The following is a 17,945-nucleotide window of genomic DNA, read 5'->3' on the forward strand; positions in this document are numbered from 1 at the left end:
ATATGTAAAAGGTGAAGAAACCAAACTCGCATAACTAGGTAGTAGAAAATGGCAAGAGGTCTCGAAGTGCTATCTTGCTAACTTTTGGATACGACTGATACATTGAGCACCAGAATACAGTCTGCGATTTTTCTTCAGAGGTCTTTGGCAGCAGAATCGTTCTTGAGATCAGGAATTCGTCCTGAACATCATTGGGAATGGTAGCAATATCAAGAGTGCCAGAAAAAGGATTTCTCACCAATTTCCTTTCTTCCTCCTCGAATTCTGGGAAGGACCTTTAGAGCTCGCTTTCCAAGGATTTCAGGTGCTGAGTGATTTCACTTTTGGGTCAAGTAGATGATCTTCTTCAATCTCGTCAAGAACAGTTGAAAGATTCTCAAACATGACAGCATTTCCTGCACTGATTTTCCTTTGCCAATTCTGGAGCTTGGCAAGAAATGCACGAAGACATCCATGAGGTGAAACCTATTTCTTTCCTTGTCTTGTAACTTGGGATTCAGCCTGTTTAACTGCTCAAATATAACTGATAGGTATGCAAGACGTGACTCCGACAACACCTCACTGAAGTGACTTAAGAGATCATCCTTCCCTTGCACTTCCAGGAATAACTTAAGTTCTCCCCGAAGTTCAAACACTTGATTCACGACGTTATCCTTGGAAAGCCAGCGCTCTTTCTAGTAAAAGAGGAGAGCTTCGTGCTCTGAATCCATGTCTCTACAAAAGTTCTGGTAAAAGCGAGAGTTCAGATCTCCAGCTTTCATAAATGTGACACATTTGATCATGGCCTCCAGGATCTTGCAAAGTGCATCAGGAAGGGTTTTCGACGCCAGTGCAAACCGATGGATCATACATCAAACCCCTTGGCATTCGGAGCTACTTCCTTGACACGCTTCTGGAACCCCGATTTCGATCCTATCATCGCCGGAGTCCCAATTTTCCCAGGTGATCCCGCTAGCTATGAAGAAAGAAGACCGCCTTTCCGTCACATCTACAGCTCTTGTGATGATCTCCTACTGTGTACAAAACAGATTATTTATCCTTGATGTCGCACGAGAAAACATACCGAATAAACACAAGCTGCTGTACACAAGAACTAACGTCCGTGTGAACAGACCAGTTGGAGACGATTTTATCTCCTGCATCACTTGTTCCTTTATGTCATCCGTTATTTTACTAATTCACCGTGTTGTTTGACGAGGAAATTTGCTGCATCTCCAAGAACCCGCTTGACCATCTTTAAAGTTCACGGCTTAATTAAAGTCTTACCAATTATGTGGGCCTTCTGCTTTACTATTCCGAGGGTAACCTCATATGATGCATCAACTACACTCAAGGACTGTTGTTGGAAAGCATCACTCTCATCCAGTTTCTGTTTTCCCAAACTTCGTTCATGGCGCTTGAAGAAATTCCGCACATTTTCTTGAAACATTACAAGTTATAACGCCCCACTATGACCCCCAGGTTGAGAACCACTGCCCTAAGACCTCACGGGGCCCACCGCCAGTTCTGTGGGGTGAGGGCCCAATGGTTCCTTTCCCTAAGCCCAAACATAACATACGTACTGTACAGCCAGTCTCCGCTTGGTAAAAGAGTGGGGTCCGGGGTAAATTAGATATCCCCATCCCCCATCTCCCTCCCCACACCCCTCTCCACCCCCTCCCCACACCCCTCTCCTCTCCCCACACCCTTCCCCACACCCCTCTCCACCCAACACCCCTCTCCACCCCCTCGTGATGGTAAGTATACAGTACCAAGGTTTATTAACGTAGAGTTTGATAATAGTTAATTAATCTCATTTTAACGTTCGTAATATATAAAATATACCGAGATATAAATGTGTTTGTTTGTTGTCCTTAAAAACTGGCAGAACTTAATTTGGGAAATATGATTCTTCTTCTTCCTGTTGTTATCATTATCATTATTATTATTATTATTACTATTATTATTATTATTATTATTATTATTATTATACAAAATCTAAGTCAATCACAAACTACTAAATTCTAGAGAGAGAAATTTCTACCACATAACCAAAACATTATACATCAGTATTTACAAGAACAACCTCACAACCCAGACGCATATAATTACACACTAATAACTCAGGTGACTTCACTGTAAATACAATCATCAGATATTATATATAAAGTTAATACAGATAAGGGATGAGGGCCGAAGATTTCCTGAATCAAATATCAATTACACTTTGCCTAAAATATTCACAACACAACGAAACAGAAGATAATATTTTTCTCATTAATAATTTGTACAAAAATAAAAATAGTGCATTAAAATGTAAATTAACATTTTATACATATTTTCCTGCTGAATGGGATGGCAAACTACAGTGGGACTAGGGGCAGCCGCCGCCCACCTCCTGGACTTGATAACCATTCCTACAGCAAATTAACATTGACAGGCCACGTGACCACTTACAGCACAGTAACTTCTGGCTGCCAAGTGCTGACGCCATGTTGATGTGTGACAGCTTCAGATGGCAGTGAGTTACAGTCATTGTTGACATGATCCACTACTATGGGAGGTACGGTACTCCTGAGTTACCACTGAGGTCCATGGTACACACGGAGTATCTCCATGGTACACACGGAGCTTATCTATGGTATACACGGAGCTTCTCCATGGTACACACGGAGCTTATCTATGGTATACACGGAGCTTCTCCATGGTACACACGAGATCTTCTCCATGGTACACACGGAGCTTCTCCATGGTACACATGGAGCTTCTCTATGGTACACATGGAGCTTCTCCATGGTACACACGGAGCTTCTCCATGGTACACACGGAGCTTCTCCATGGTACACACGAGACCTTCTCCATGGTACACACGGAGCTTCTCTATGGTACACATGGAGTTTCTCCATGGTACACACGGAGCTTCTCTATGGTACATGGTACACACAGTTTCTCCATGGTACACACGAGACCTTCTCCATGGTCTCCACACGGAGCCCATGGTACACACGGACACGGAGACCTTTCCATGGTACACACCTTCTATGGTACACATGGAGTTTCCATGGCACACACGGAGCTTTTCATGGTACACATGGATGGTACACACGGAGCTCTCCATGGTACACACGGAGCTTCTCCATGGTACACGAGACCTCTCCATGGTCCTATGGTACACACATGGAGCTTCTCCATGGTACACACGGAGCTTCTTCTATGGTACACATGGAGATGGTACACACGAGACCTTCTCCATGGTACACACGGAGCTTCTCTATGGTACACATGGAGCTTCTCCATGGTACACACGGAGCTTCTTCATGGTACACACGGAGCTTCTCTATGGTACACATGGAGCTTCTTCATGGTACACACGGAGCTTCTCTATGGTACACATGGAGCTTCTCCATGGTACACACGGAGCTTCTTCATGGTACACACGGAGCTTCTCCATGGTACACACGGAGCTTCTTCGTGGTACACACGGAGCTTCTAAGTGACACACCTCAACTTTTATACATGTCACACAAGATCTTCTCCATGGGCGTGTTACCGATGGTGGCGGTGAAGAAGAGAGCTTGTACCCTGGGGGGTGGGGGTGACCTGAGGGAGGCGAGGAGCAGTAGAAGGCGACCGAATCTGGCAGGTCGAGCAGGGTAGTGGGCCCTCACGTGCTGACTCAGCATAACCTGTGCCTGGTCCTGCAGTGATTCCACCTGTGCTGAGTCCTTCAGTCCACGAACTGGTGGTGTGAGAGGAGCTTTACTGTGTGTCAAGTGTGTCTACTGTGTGTCAAGTGTGTGTCAAGTGTGTGTACTGTGTGTCAAGTGTGTGTACTGTGTGTCAAGTGTGTCTACTGTGTGTCAAGTGTGTCTACTGTGTGTCAAGTATATTACATTATAATAAATACTAATACTATTAATATTATAAGAATATATATTATTATGTAACATGTGCGTACAGTTGTGGGCAAAAGATTTCTGCAACATGGCAGGCAGGGGTGTATGGGTGGGCTGGGGATGGTGGAGACATGGCAGGCAGGGGTGTATGGGTGGGTTGGGGATGGTGGAGACTTGGAGGGGATGGGTGGGCTGGGATGGGTGGGAGACATGGCAGGCAGGGGTGTATGGGTGGGCTGGGGATGGTGGGAGACTTGCAGGCAGGGGTATGGGGGGCTGGGGATGGTGGAGACATGGCAGGCAGGTGTATGGGTGGGCTGGGGATGGTGGAGACTTGGCAGGCAGGGGTGTGTGGGTGGGCTGGGGATGGTGGAGACATGGCAGGCAGGGGTGTATGGGTGGGCTGGGGACGGTGGAGACTTGGCACCGTCACACAGAGGTGGTGATTAAAAGTCTGTGATTTTCTGTCCACACAACAATTTTTTTTTTATAGTTTAACCCTGAGGCAGACGTAGTTTACACTCCCTCCATGCTGAATTCTTTTGTCCACAACTATACACACTGTGGTACCCCCTACTTGCTGAAGCGGATATGGTTTAAACACACTGTAGTGTCATGGTTCAACTTCCTTCCGTCTGCTGATAACAACCAGTGCCCTGATCACGCCACGTAAGCCAAGACGCACATTGAGACACTGACGGCGTATTGGGGGCCAGTGCAGTTTTTGTGTCTAGTTATTTCAAGCGAGAGACCTCACATCAGGACGCAGAGAGCAGGCGCAGGGCTGTGTCGAGCTGTGCAGCGTAGTAGTTGAAACGTAATTGCTCGACACGTGGACATGTCATATGTTTCAAGGCTTAAAATTATCGATTTTGATATGGCAGAGGAACTTACAGAGGCTGTTTGGAGTCAAAGGTTCTCTATGAAACTCGACATCCTGACCACATGAAAACCAACCTGTAAGATGACTTCTGGGATCTCTCAAGCTAAATGAGACTGAGTGAGCTGTAAAATATTGCTAACTGGAGCAACCATTTAAGAACAGACTAATATGGAACACGAGAGTGATTCATTTCAGCATTTTGTATATGACTTAGACTACACAGCAAGACAGACTGCTGGACAATGAACTGTGGTGACCTGCTCTCTGTCTAACCTGCTCTGTGTCTATCCTGCTCTGTGTCTATCCTGCTCTGTGTCTATCCTGCTCTGTGTTGACCTGCTCTGTGTTGACCTGCTCTGTGTTGACCTGCTCTGTGTCTACCCTGCTCTGTGTCTCTATTCAGCTCTATGTGCGCCAAGCCTTAGATTGAGGCTTAAGTGTTAACAACCCTTACTTAAACGACGGATTAATTTGGACTGGTGGTGGTGGGTGTCCCAGTCGTCACCCTGTATAACAAGTTTCCAGAAGAGGTTCCTCAGCCTCACCAGATCGCTCGGACAGATATACAAACTGTACAGTACAACATAGCTATCTATATTACTACGTGGTCCATGATCCAACAACAACAATAATGATAAAGACAATAATAATAATAATAATAATAATAATAATAATAATAATAATTTTAGTAATAATATAAATAATAATAATAATAATAATAATAAAAATATTAATTATGGTAATTTATATAAATAATAATAATAATTATAGTAATAATATAAATAATAATAATAATGATAAAAATATTAATTATAGTAATAATATAAATAATAATAATAATAATAATAATAATTCTAGTAATAATATAAATAATAATAATAATGATAAAAATATTAATTATAGTAATAATATAAATAATAATAATTCTAGTAATAATATAAATAATAATAATAATGATAAAAATATTAATTATAGTAATAATATAAATAATAATAATAATAATAATTTTAGTAATAATATAAATGATAATAAAACAATAATAACAATAATAATTATAATGATAATAAAAATAATAATACACACACAATAATAATAATACACAATAATAATAATAAAAATAATGATAAAAAATAATATCAATAATAATATAAATAATACTAAAACAATAATAATAACAATAGTTATAATAAAAATAATAACTATAATTTTAGTAATAATAAAAATTATACAATAAATGATGATAAAATTAATAATTTTAGTAATACAATAATAATAATAATAATAATAATAATAATTATAATTTTAGTATTAATAATAATAATAATTATAATAATAATAATAATTATAATTTTATAATAATAATAATAATAATAATAATAATAATAATTATAATTTTAGTATTAATAATAATAATAATTATAATTTTAGTATTAATAATAATTATAATTTTAGTATTAATAATAATAATAATAATAATTATAATTTTAGTATTAATAACAATAATACTAATTTTAGTATTAATAATAATAATAATAATAATTATAATTTTATATTAATAATAATAATTATAATTTTAGTATTAATAATAATAATTATAATTTTAGTATTAATAATAATTATAATTTTAGTATTAATAATAATAATAATACACAATTATAATTTTAGTATTAATAATAATAATAATAATTATAATTTTAGTATTAATAATACACACACACACAATTATAATTTTAGTATTAATAATAATAATAATAATAATTATAATTTTAGTATTAATAATACTAATAATACTAATAATAATAATAATAATTATAATAATTATAATTTTACTACTAATAATAATAATTATAATAATTATAATTTTACTACTAATAATAATAAAATAATAATTATAATTTTACTACTACTAATAATAACAATAATAATGATAAAATTAATCATTTTAATAATAATTTTAGTAATAATAATAATAAAAATAATAATAAAATTAATATTATAATTTTAGTAATAATAATAATAATGACAATAGTGATAAAATTAATAATTTTAATAATAATAATTTTCGTAATAATTTATATAATAATAATGAAAAAATGAATAATAATAATAATGATAACGATAATAATAATAATATTAATGATAACGATAATAATAATGATGATGATGATAATGATGATGATGATGATGACGATAATAATAATAATAATAATAATATACCTCCTACTCACCTGGCCTGAACAAAACAATTGCCTTCAGGTAAGCGAATTCAGCAGGGTCGACAGCCAAATCTCTGAATGATCCAGCCACTTCAGATAACTGACGGATATCATGGGCTGCCTGGGCTGCCTTGTGGGCGTGGGCGAGGGTGTGGGCGTGGGCGGAGGGCGAGAGGAGTGGACAGGTGGGCAGAGGGAGCGACCATTGCACGGCGTTCAACACAAACAATTCTGACCATACCTCCTCCAACAGCACCACCTAGAATAGTGTGTGTGTGAAGACTGTAGCAGTAGTAGTACTTCTGGTTACTGTAGTAGTAATATACAGTATATAACATGTTCTTCAGGTGATGCAATGGTTCTTTACTAGAGGGAGGTATGAGGAGCCTCTATATCCCATAGTTCATTCACACCTTTTGCTGCTCCCTTTAATTAGTGATGGGAAAAGGTTACTCTGGCGTTCCTGTTGGATCATCGTCACCTAAAGGTCCAACCATATTGACTCCCTTGCGGGCAGTGTGCCACCGAGAGCTAACATGTACTGTCTGAACAAAACAGTCTTGGACATTAAACACAACTACAACAACATTAGGAATTAACAAGTACAAACTCAAAATGAGAACATGAAATGCGAAGACATTATAATGAGGCTGGTAAATATGGAAATGTTTGTAGAGAAATGAAAAGACTGTAGTGGGTCAGGTTTAAATAACATTACTGGTGAAGATTCTTACTTTATATATTCAGGCGGTGAAAGGTATGAGGGAGGTGTTGATATTGTTGTACACCATCAGTAGTGTAAAGGAATATTGGACAGTGTTAGAGTTTTGTAGTTAAGTTTAGCGCTAAACCCATAGACTTGGTATTAATACAGGTTTATACACCAACAAAGTGAGGATGACGCCTTAAAAAAATACCCTGTGAAGATTTAAAGAAAGCAAAAGACACCGTAAAGTTTAATGAATGACTGATTATAATGGTTGATGTTAACGTAAAGGTTAGGAAAGTGAAAGTAGCACCAGAAGTAGGACCACATGGGCTGGTTAATATAAATAATAGAAGAGAAATATTAATTGACTTTTGTAAAGAAAATATGATGATAATTACAAATACATGGTTTAAACAACACGCTATAGGCATCTCTATACTGTACATGAGTCTCACCCCAGGACAATGTAATCAACAGAGTCAGGAATAAAATAGATGTTTTAATTCAGGAAAGATTCAGAAATTCAATAACTTGCACCAAGACCTATCCAGGGACAGATTGTGGGTCAGACCACCTCCCAGTAATGAGTTTAGTGAGATTAAAGCCTTAAAAATTATAAATAAAAACTGTGGACAAATTAAAACGGGATTCAGGTAAACTCCAAAGAGGTGCAGGGATAGAATACGAATCTGAATCCAAATATAGATTTTCAGTATTGCTAGAAGGTGACTTAGATGAAGAAGGAACAGGACAACAATTTAATAATAACAAAGAAGTAATGTTAGAGACTGTGGAAAACTTATAGGAGGAACGAGGCTAAAAGTGAGTGGATGACAAATGAAAATTGAAAGAAAATGGGCAGACGAAGAAATATGAGAAGTTGTAGTGAGGTTTATAAAAAAAAAAACTAAGAAACTAAAAAGGAATGTTGACAGACCAAAGAAGATGATGATGGAAAGAGTTAGAAGATGACGGGTGGCATAATTATATGGAAATGTAAAGAAAGATTAAACAAATGAAACAGAAAAAGGAAACAAATGAGGTGGGACTATTAAACACAAATACAATAAGTTCTTGTTTGAGGCAGATGATGAGCAGCGTACAGAGAAGAACTATGCAAAGATAAGGATCAAAATTCAGAACGCTGGTTTGAAACTGCAAGAAGATTTAATCGAAGGATCGAGCAAAGAATGAAGATTGTTGGGATTCAGATCGCTGGCTTGAGCCAACAAAAAGATTCAAACCGGTTTGAGATCAAATCTGTCGATCCTCGCGTTTCGGGGTCGATCCGTCATTCAAGATAGCAAGTCAACATGAATTTTTACAAAGCGCTTTTCGGCGATATAAATTGGAAATTTTGTAGAGAAAAGACTGATGGTAGATAGGCAGAATTCTATCAATTTTTATAATGACATACAATTCAGACAACGATTTAGGTTCAGCAAGAGAGATTTCCTTGATATTTTCCGTGATATGGAGCATCTACTTGACAGACCTGTTGGCTATGGTTCACCTCTACCTCCCATTCATCAGCAGATGATTGCTCTGAGATTCTTCGCAACGAATAGTTTCCAGGTAAGAAATATTCTGGTTATTGAAGGAGTTATGGTGATGTGTTGTAGCACTTAAGTGTTTAAGGTCCATGAAGATCAAGAGGGTAAATGTACAGAACGCTGACACTTCTTTATTTTGAGGGTTTTACTTCAGGAAAACTATTTTGATGTATTTTCAATATAATTGAATCAATGCTGAGTGTATTTTTATTTTAAGGTAGTAATATAGGAAATTCTTTTCTTAACATTACTAATCAGGGGAAATGTGGGGTTAAAAGAACAGAAAGAAACCTAACCTAACCGAACCTATAGCCAGGATACTACGCCCCGCATTGATACATCTTGCTTTGGTCGTAATGGCGTTAATGAAACGTGATTGACTGGAATTTCAGTGTTCAAATCCTTGCTCGTAATTGAAGAAAATGCAACGGATTACCCGATCCGGGGTTCAAGCCGATGTTCTGAATATGGGTAATCCACTGCAGGAAATACCGGATCGAGGAATCCTAATTCACACGCATGAACCGAGCTCAAATCCCAGGCTCAAACCACCGTTCTGAATTCGGGCCGCTTGCCATCCTATTAACCGTTCGAGTGATTAGTCTGGTCTTTGTTGCCATGTTTGATAGTGCGGGTCACAGTGGATGATACCCTTCTACCGTATGTGTCGGTCCAAGACTCGAACCCAAGACAATTGAAACTTAAACTTGTACAGTTGTGGACAAAAAGAATTCGGCAGACAGGCAGGGAGGGAGGGAGGGGTAGGTGGAGACTTGGCACCGTTACATAGAGTTAGCGATTAAAACTTTGCGATTTTCTTTCCACACCATACTGCCGAGTTCTTCTTGTCCTTAACAGCACACCCGATAGCTTAAGCCTGTTATGCATCTGAGGATGTCTGTCTGTCTGTCTCTCTGTCTGTCAGGACTCACTACCAACGCACCTGGTCACGGAATGGTAGACTGCTAAAGGAAGGTAGGTTTTTGGCCCACTTCACTGCCATGAATAGTAGTCTGGCCGCCGTCTCCTGTACAGACTCCTGCAGGGGATCCCACAGCGGCGCCGCCTCCATGTACGACGCTCCTGACGACGAGGACGACGAACACGATGACACCGGAGGCATATGAGGGCCCATAGGTCCTACAGTGTCCTCGCTTCCACCCCCCAGAACATCTACTGGTGAATCGACACTCCTTATTCCTGCTGGGGGAGAGAGATGTGTTAGTAGTGTGGCTGGGGTGTGTCAGTAGTGTGGCTGGGGTGTGTGTGTGGGTTGGGGTGTGGTCTGTGTGGCTGGGGTGTGTCAGTTGTGTGGCTGGGGTGTCAGTAGTGTGGTGGGGTGTGGTCAGTAGTGCGGCTGGGGTGTGGTCAGTACTGTGTGGCAGTGTGTGGCTGGGGTGTGTGGTCAGTAGTGTGGTTGGGTGTGGTCAGTGTGTGGCTGGGGTGTGGTCAGTGGTGTGGCTGGGGTGTGGTTAGCACTGTGGCTGGGGTGTGGTCAGTAGTGTGGTTGGGGTGTGGTCAGTAGTGTGGTTGGGGTGTGGTCAGTAGTGTGGCTGGGGTGTGGTCAGTAGTGTGGCTGGGGTGTGGTCAGTGTGTGGCTGGGTGTGGTCACTGTGGCTGGGGTGTGGTCAGTAGTGTGGCTGGGTGTGGGTGGTGTGTGGTCAGTGTGTGGTGTGGTAGTGTGGCTGGGGTGTGTCAGTAGTGTGGCTGGGGTGTGTCAGTAGTGTGGTTGGGGTGTGGTCAGTAGTGTGGTTGGGGTGTGGTCAGTACTGTGGCTTGTGGTCAGTAGTAGTGTGGCTGGGGTGTGGTCAGTAGTGTGCTGGCTGGGTGTGGTAGTGGCTGGGGTGTGGTCAGTAGTGTGGCTGGGGTGTGGTCAGTAGTCAGTAGTGTGGCTGGGGTGTGGTCAGTAGTGTGGCTGGGGTGTGGTCAGTGTGTGGCTGGCTGGTAGTAAGTGTGTGCTGGGGTGTGGTAGTGTGGCTGGGGTGTGGTCAGTACACAGTGTGGCTGGGGTGTGGTCAGTAGTGTGGCTGGGGTGTGGTCAATACTGTGGCTGGGTGTGTCACTGGGGTGTGGTCAGTAGTGGCTGGGCGGTCAACTGTCAACAAGAAATCTCAACAAGTTGTGTGACAAAATTATACTAAGATTATCTCTGTGACCACTATGGTCCAGGTGACTCACTGTTGGTCCAGGTGACTCACTGTGGTCCAGGTGACTCACTATGGTCCATGTGACTCACTATGGTCCAGGTGACTCACTGTGGTCCAGGTGACTCACTATGGTCCAGGTGACTCACTGTGGTCCAGGTGACTCACTGTGGTCCAGGTGACTCACTGTGGTCCAGGTGACTCACTGTGGTCATATTGACTCACATTGGTCCCTGTAACTCACCATGGTCAATGTGACTCATCATGGTTCCTGTGACTCATCATGGTTCCTGTGACTCATCATGGTCCCTGTGACTCACTATGGTTCCTGTGACTCATCATGGTCCCTGTGACTCATCATGGTCCCTGTAACTCCCCATGGTCCCTGTGACTCATCATGGTTCCTGTGACTCACCATGGTCCCTGTGACTCCCCATGGTCCCTGTGACTCATCATGGTTCCTGTGACTCACCATGGTCCCTGTGACTCCCCATTGTCCCTGTGACTCCCCATGGTCCCTGTGACTCCCCATAGTCCCTGTGACTCACTATGGTTCCTGTGACTCATCATGGTCTTATTAACTCACCATGGTTCTCACTTGACTCATCATGGTTCCTGTGACTCATCATAGTCCCTGTGACTCCCCCATGGTCCCTGCGACTCACTATGGTTCCTGTGACTCACCATGGTCTTGTTAACTCACCATGGTTCCTGTGACTCATCATGGTCCCTGCTGACTCCCCCATGGTCCCTGTGACTCACTATGGTTCCTGTGACTCATCATAGTTCCTGTGACTCACCCTTAGGTCTTATTAACTCACCATGGTTCCTGTGACTCATCATAGTCCCTGTGACTTTCCCCATGGTCCCTGTGACTCACTATGGTTCCTGCTTGACTCATCATAGTTCCTGCTTGACTCACCATAGTCTTATTAACTCCCATGGTTCCTGTGACTCATCATGGTCCCTGTGACTCCCCATGGTCCCTGTGACTCACTATGGTTCCTGTGACTCATCATGGTCCCTATGTGACTCACCATGGTCTTGTCGCTTTCCACCATGGTTCCTGTGACTCCCATGGTCCCTGTGACTCCCCATGGTCCCTGTGACTCCCTGGTCCCTGTGACTCCCCATGGTCCCTGTGACTCACTATGGTTCCTGTGACTCACCATGGTCTTATTAACTCACCATGGTTCCTGTGACTCATCATGGTCCCTGTGACTCCCCATGGTCCCTGTGACTCCCCATGGTCCCTGTGACTCATCATGGTCCCTGTGACTCCCCATGGTCCCTGTGACTCCCCATGGTCCCTGTGACTCACTATGGTTCCTGTGACTCACCATGGCCTTATTAACTCCCCATGGTTCCTGTGACTCATCATGGTTCCTGTGACTCATCATGGTCCCTGTGACTCATCATGGTTCCTGTGACTCCCCATGGTTCCTGTGACTCACCATGGTTCCTGTGACTCATCATGGTTCCTGTGACTCATCATAGTTCCTGTGACTCACCATGGTCGTGGTCGTCCTTGGCTGGTGAGTGCGGATGGTGGCTCATCATGGCAGACAGACCACCGCTCATATGGTTAATGGTAGCCGGGTTATTGTTGTTGTTGTTGTTGGTGTTATTGTTGTTGTTTGTGGTGCTGGTTGGAGCGGAGGATGACGATGTTGGCGCTGGCGTGGAGATGAGGGCGTGGTGGACATTGGAGGTGGTGAAGGGGGAGGTGGTGGTAACGGAGGGCGGTGCTAAGAAACCCCGTGACGCTCCCATGGCGGCCGTCATTAAACCAGGTAGTGGGAGAGGCGGCCTATTGGGAGTAGGCCTAGATATTATTATTACTATTATTATTATTATTATTATTATTATTATTATTATTATTATTATTATTATTATTACACTGCCAAGTGAACTACAGAAACTAGTAAAGTACCCAATTACACTCTATTCTACTTGATTAGAGTACACATACTACACTGCATTACACTAGTGCATTACACACAGTACAGTACAAACAATACAGCACTACTATTACAGGTCAGTATGCTAGTACACTATGCCTAGTACAGTTCAATTAATACACTTAACTTACTCTAGCACAATTAATAGTAATGTATTCTAGTACACCAGAACTAAATCAGTAAACTAAAGCCTAATAAGTCACCAGGTTCCGACGAGATATTTGCCAGAGTATTAAAGGAATGGAAGGAAAAATTTAGTATGCCCTTAGCAAAGTCGTTTAACATGTCCTTAAAAACGGGTGTAGTACCAGAATCCTGGAGGATAGCAAATGTAATACCTATTTTAAAGAAGGGAGATAGATCACTATCCTCTAACTATCGTCCAATTAGTTTAACATTAATTGTAGGCAAATTTCTGGAAGTAATAATTTCAAACTCAATTCGAAATCACCTGGAGAAGCACAAGTTGATTAATGATTCCCAACATGGCCAACAAGTAGGCGTTCATGTCTGACAAATTTATTAACACTCTTTTCATCTGTTTTCGAATCAGTCTATTACGGACACGATTATGATGTGGTATACATCGACTTTAAGGAAGCCTTCGACAGGGTCCCCACGAAAGACTAATACGTAAATGGAGGCTCATGGATTTGGAGATGTTCTAAACTGGATTAGGGCGTGGTTACAGGACAAGAAACTGCGAGTAAGCATTAACGACACCAAATCCGACTAGGGTATTAGGGGTAATAATGGAATACCCCAGGGCTCAATACTTGGACCATTATTATTTATTTATACATAAACGACATACCCTGTAGATAAAGGTGTAGACAGCAACATAATAAGATTGCTGGCGACACTATAATATGGCGTGAAATTAAATCTGACGAGGACTATGCAAAACTACAGGAAGATCTAAACAAATTTTTCGCATGGTCTGAAAAATGGCAGATGGAATTTAATGTGCAGAAATATAAAGTACATAGCTTAGGATATGAAAAGCAGAGAAACCAGATAACAGATGAATAACGCTGTTATAGAGAAATCCAACTGTGAGAAAGATTTATGAGTAATGATAAGTAGGAATCTAAATCTAAGACAACAATATGTATTTGCTCAAAACAAGGTTAACAAAGTACTTGGGTTCATACAAAGGAGTGTTAGTTACAAGACTACTGAGGTTATCTTGCGCTTGTTAGATCTCACTTGGATTATGCAGTTCAGTTCTGGTCACCGTACTACAGAATGGATAAAGAATCCCTAGAAAGAATTCAGAGGATGATGACAAGACTAATCCCGGGCATTAGGAACCTTAAATACAGAGACAGGTTAAAACATCTTAATTTGTACTCCCTCGAGAAACGTAGAGTGAGGGGCGATATGATAGAGGCGTATAAATGGAAGTCAGGGCTAAACAAAGGTGATATAACAAAGGTACTCAAACTATCCAACCAGGAGTGAACTCGTAGCAATGGATTTATACGAGACAAATTCAAATTTAGGCGCGAAATAGGTAAACATTGGTTTGGAAATAAAGTAGTGGATGAGTGGAACAAGTTACCGAACATCATCATTAACTCAAGCACCCTGGATAGCTTCAAACACAGGTTGGACGGATATATGAGCGATAGCGGTTGGGTGTAAACGGTGGCTGCCCGCTGTAGTTTCTTCCATTCTTATTTTTATCGTCATATTCGTCACTTATCAGCTTTCCAGTGTAAGTACAGAAGTAACCGGGGACCGGGAAACCTGTGGTGTTTGGCAGTGAGGGCTACAACACCCTTCTCACGTGTCTGGGCCGAAGCTCAAACCCTTGACATATTGGTGAGAGTTATGCTCGTTACCGCTGTACCTAATATATTAAACAGGCGTTAAAAGCAATTGTACAGTGCAGTGTACTACACCTAGAATAGTACACTACATTACAGTGCACTACAATAAACTACACTGGTACTGCCAAAGTACCATACTACATTATACTCAGTACAGCACACTACAGTACTTTACATAGTTCGATGCACTACAGAACACTACAGTACATCCAAAGTACCATACTACATTATACTCAGTACAGCACACTACAGTACTTTACATAGTTCGATGCACTACAGAACACTACAGTACATAACACTGCAGTACAGTACAGTACACAACACTACAGTACACTACAGTACACAACACTACAGTACACTACAGTACACAACACTACAGTGCACTACAGTACACAACACTACAGTACACATCACTACAGTACACTACAGTATACAATATTACACTACAGTACACTACAGTACAGTACAGTACACTACAGTACACATCACTACACCACACTACACTACAGTACACTCCAGTACAGTACACATCACTACAGTACAGTACACTACAGTACACATCACTACACTACACTACAGTACAGTACACTACAGTACAGTACAGTACACTACAGTACACAGTTTTACCCACGTGAACACCCCAACAGCAACAGCAGCCTCCCTCAGTAGTCTCTCTTGGTCCATGTCAGCGAAGGCTTCTGGTCTGATGGTGGCGGTGTTCCGTGGCTGTCTCTCGTTCTGTACGGCTGTGGCACCAATACCACCCACGGCCTCGTTAGTAACCACCCACACATTTGTTAGTAACTACCCACACATTTGTTAGTAACCACCTACACATTTGTTAGTAACCACCCACACATTTGTTAGTAACCACCTACACATTTGTTAGTAACTACCCACACATTTGTTAGTAACTACCCACACATTTGTTAGTAACCACCCACACATTTGTTAGTAACCACCCACACATTTGTTAGTAACCACCCACACATTTGTTAGTAACCACCCACACATTTGTTAGTAACCACCCACACATTTGTTAGTAACCACCCACACATTTGTTAGTAACCACCCACACATTTGTTAGTAACCACCCACACATTTGTTAGTAACCACCCACACATTTGTTAGTAACCACCCACACATTTGTTAGTAACCACCCACACATTTGTTAGTAACTACCCACGTCCTCGTTAGTAACTACCCACGTCCCCGTTAGTAACTACTGAGGAAAGTTAATTGTATAACTAATTTAACCATTATATTTAAGAAGGAAGTTTTCTTATGATTTAATATTATGTTAAAAGATAATGACCGACCTGCAGCATTATCATGACCGACCTGCAGCATTATCATGACCGACCTGCAGCATTATCATGACCGACCTGCAGCATTATCATGACCGACCTGCAGCATTATCATGACCGACCTGCAGCACCATCATGACCGACCTGCAGCATTATCATAACCGACCTGCAGCACCATCATGACCGACCTGCAGCACCATCATGACCGACCTGCAGCATCATCATGACCGACCTGCAGCATTATGTAAAACAGAGGAGGCGTTTTGGCGGTAACTTACCATCTTTATTCATTCCCATCTGTATACACTTCTTGAGGCGACACGCTTGACACTGATTCCTGTGAGCCTTGTCAACTACACATGCTCCCGTCCCTGCCTGGCACCTGCAGATAGATAGATAGATAGATAGTCATATATTAATTCATTTTATACATAGACAGTACATTTATACAAACAATGTACCTTCTACAGTACACTACACCATGAGTCTTACTACGCCATGGGAGTCTTGCTACACCATGAGAGTCTTACCTGTAGATTAGTTTACGTCTGACGGACCTCTTGAAGAAGCCTGAACAACCATTACACGCCAGTATCCCGTAGTGTTTGCCGGAAGAGGTGTCACCACACACTAAACACTGTAGGCCAGGAGACACTCGGCGCCCACCACCCAGACCGCCCATACCACCTGCAGCAAGAGGTTCACGTCACAACACTCCGCCCGCCCGCTACCTTGTAAACAATCTTATTAAACCACATAACTCAGGAGAAAAGCTTGAGTTTCTTCTTCTTTTATTATTTATTATTATTATTATTATTATTTAGTAGGTAAGGGTAAAACAAGATAGGTGTGGGTGTTACGTACCAACAGTGACGGTGGAGAGTGCAGGGCCGCCCATGGTCACGCCTATACCACTTGACGAGACACAGACAGCGCTGGCCAGGCTACTGGGACACCGCCCACCCAAGGGGGACAACCTTCCGCCCAGTACACTCGCGCCGCCCAGCTGTGGGGGGGGACACCTGTTACTACATCCTACTACAGGTACAGTCACCTCAAAAAGTCCGCGTCTCCTTCCCAACGAGTCAGTGTGGAAACTAAACTAAATACTGCAGCGTTGGCAGTGTTGGGATCCTGAACCACACACCTGTGAGTATCTCAAGGAACAAATGTCATTCTTAATACATATGAAAATTATGTCCTTGATCATTATGACAACACAAAAATATCAGTATATATACGTGAATCTGTATTATATAAAATAAATATGATGTAACAAATACAAAGGCGCTTATTTTTCTATTTAAAAGGCACAATAAAAGCTCTTTATACACGAGACACAACAAAACACGGACTGAATTACGTCTAAAAGCAGATGTGACCCAAGTGACATCTTATAGTCCACCACCAGCTAAATCTCTCCCAGCGGCGGGAATATAGAGAACTGTTTCACACTCTGTTT

General features: G+C 41.5%; 1 protein-coding gene across 1 annotated transcript; it reads right to left on the reverse strand.

The window, feature by feature from the left end:
- Nucleotides 1-3,232: 3,232 nt before the first annotated feature.
- LOC121879313 (photoreceptor-specific nuclear receptor-like) lies at nucleotides 3,233-17,381 on the reverse strand. The gene is made up of 10 exons (XM_042385918.1): nucleotides 17,348-17,381; nucleotides 17,014-17,170; nucleotides 16,762-16,865; nucleotides 15,808-15,922; nucleotides 15,134-15,196; nucleotides 12,378-12,538; nucleotides 11,967-12,053; nucleotides 10,180-10,436; nucleotides 6,987-7,233; nucleotides 3,233-3,718 (listed from the first exon to the last, which is right to left on the reverse strand). Exons 1-10 carry the CDS (start codon nucleotides 17,379-17,381, stop codon nucleotides 3,483-3,485), a joined length of 1,461 nt encoding a protein of 486 aa, XP_042241852.1. The 3' UTR covers nucleotides 3,233-3,482.
- Nucleotides 17,382-17,945: the final 564 nt, after the last annotated feature.

This window comes from Homarus americanus, unplaced genomic scaffold (assembly GCF_018991925.1).
Source record: "Homarus americanus isolate GMGI-L3 unplaced genomic scaffold, GMGI_Hamer_2.0 scaffold16894, whole genome shotgun sequence".
In the NCBI taxonomy this organism is placed as follows: Eukaryota; Metazoa; Arthropoda; class Malacostraca; order Decapoda; family Nephropidae; genus Homarus; species Homarus americanus.

Bases quoted from the DNA above. Each gene is read 5' to 3' on its own strand.
- LOC121879313 (XM_042385918.1), bottom strand. From the start codon at position 17,381: ATGGGCGGCCCTGCACTCTCCACCGTCACTGTTG. The intron at 16,866-17,013 runs GTAAGACTCTCA...ATCTATCTGCAG, and splicing joins AGACGTAAACTAATCTACAG to GTGCCAGGCAGGGACGGGAG. The intron at 7,234-10,179 runs GTGCGTTGGTAG...ACACTATTCTAG, and splicing joins GTCTACCATTCCGTGACCAG to GTGGTGCTGTTGGAGGAGGT.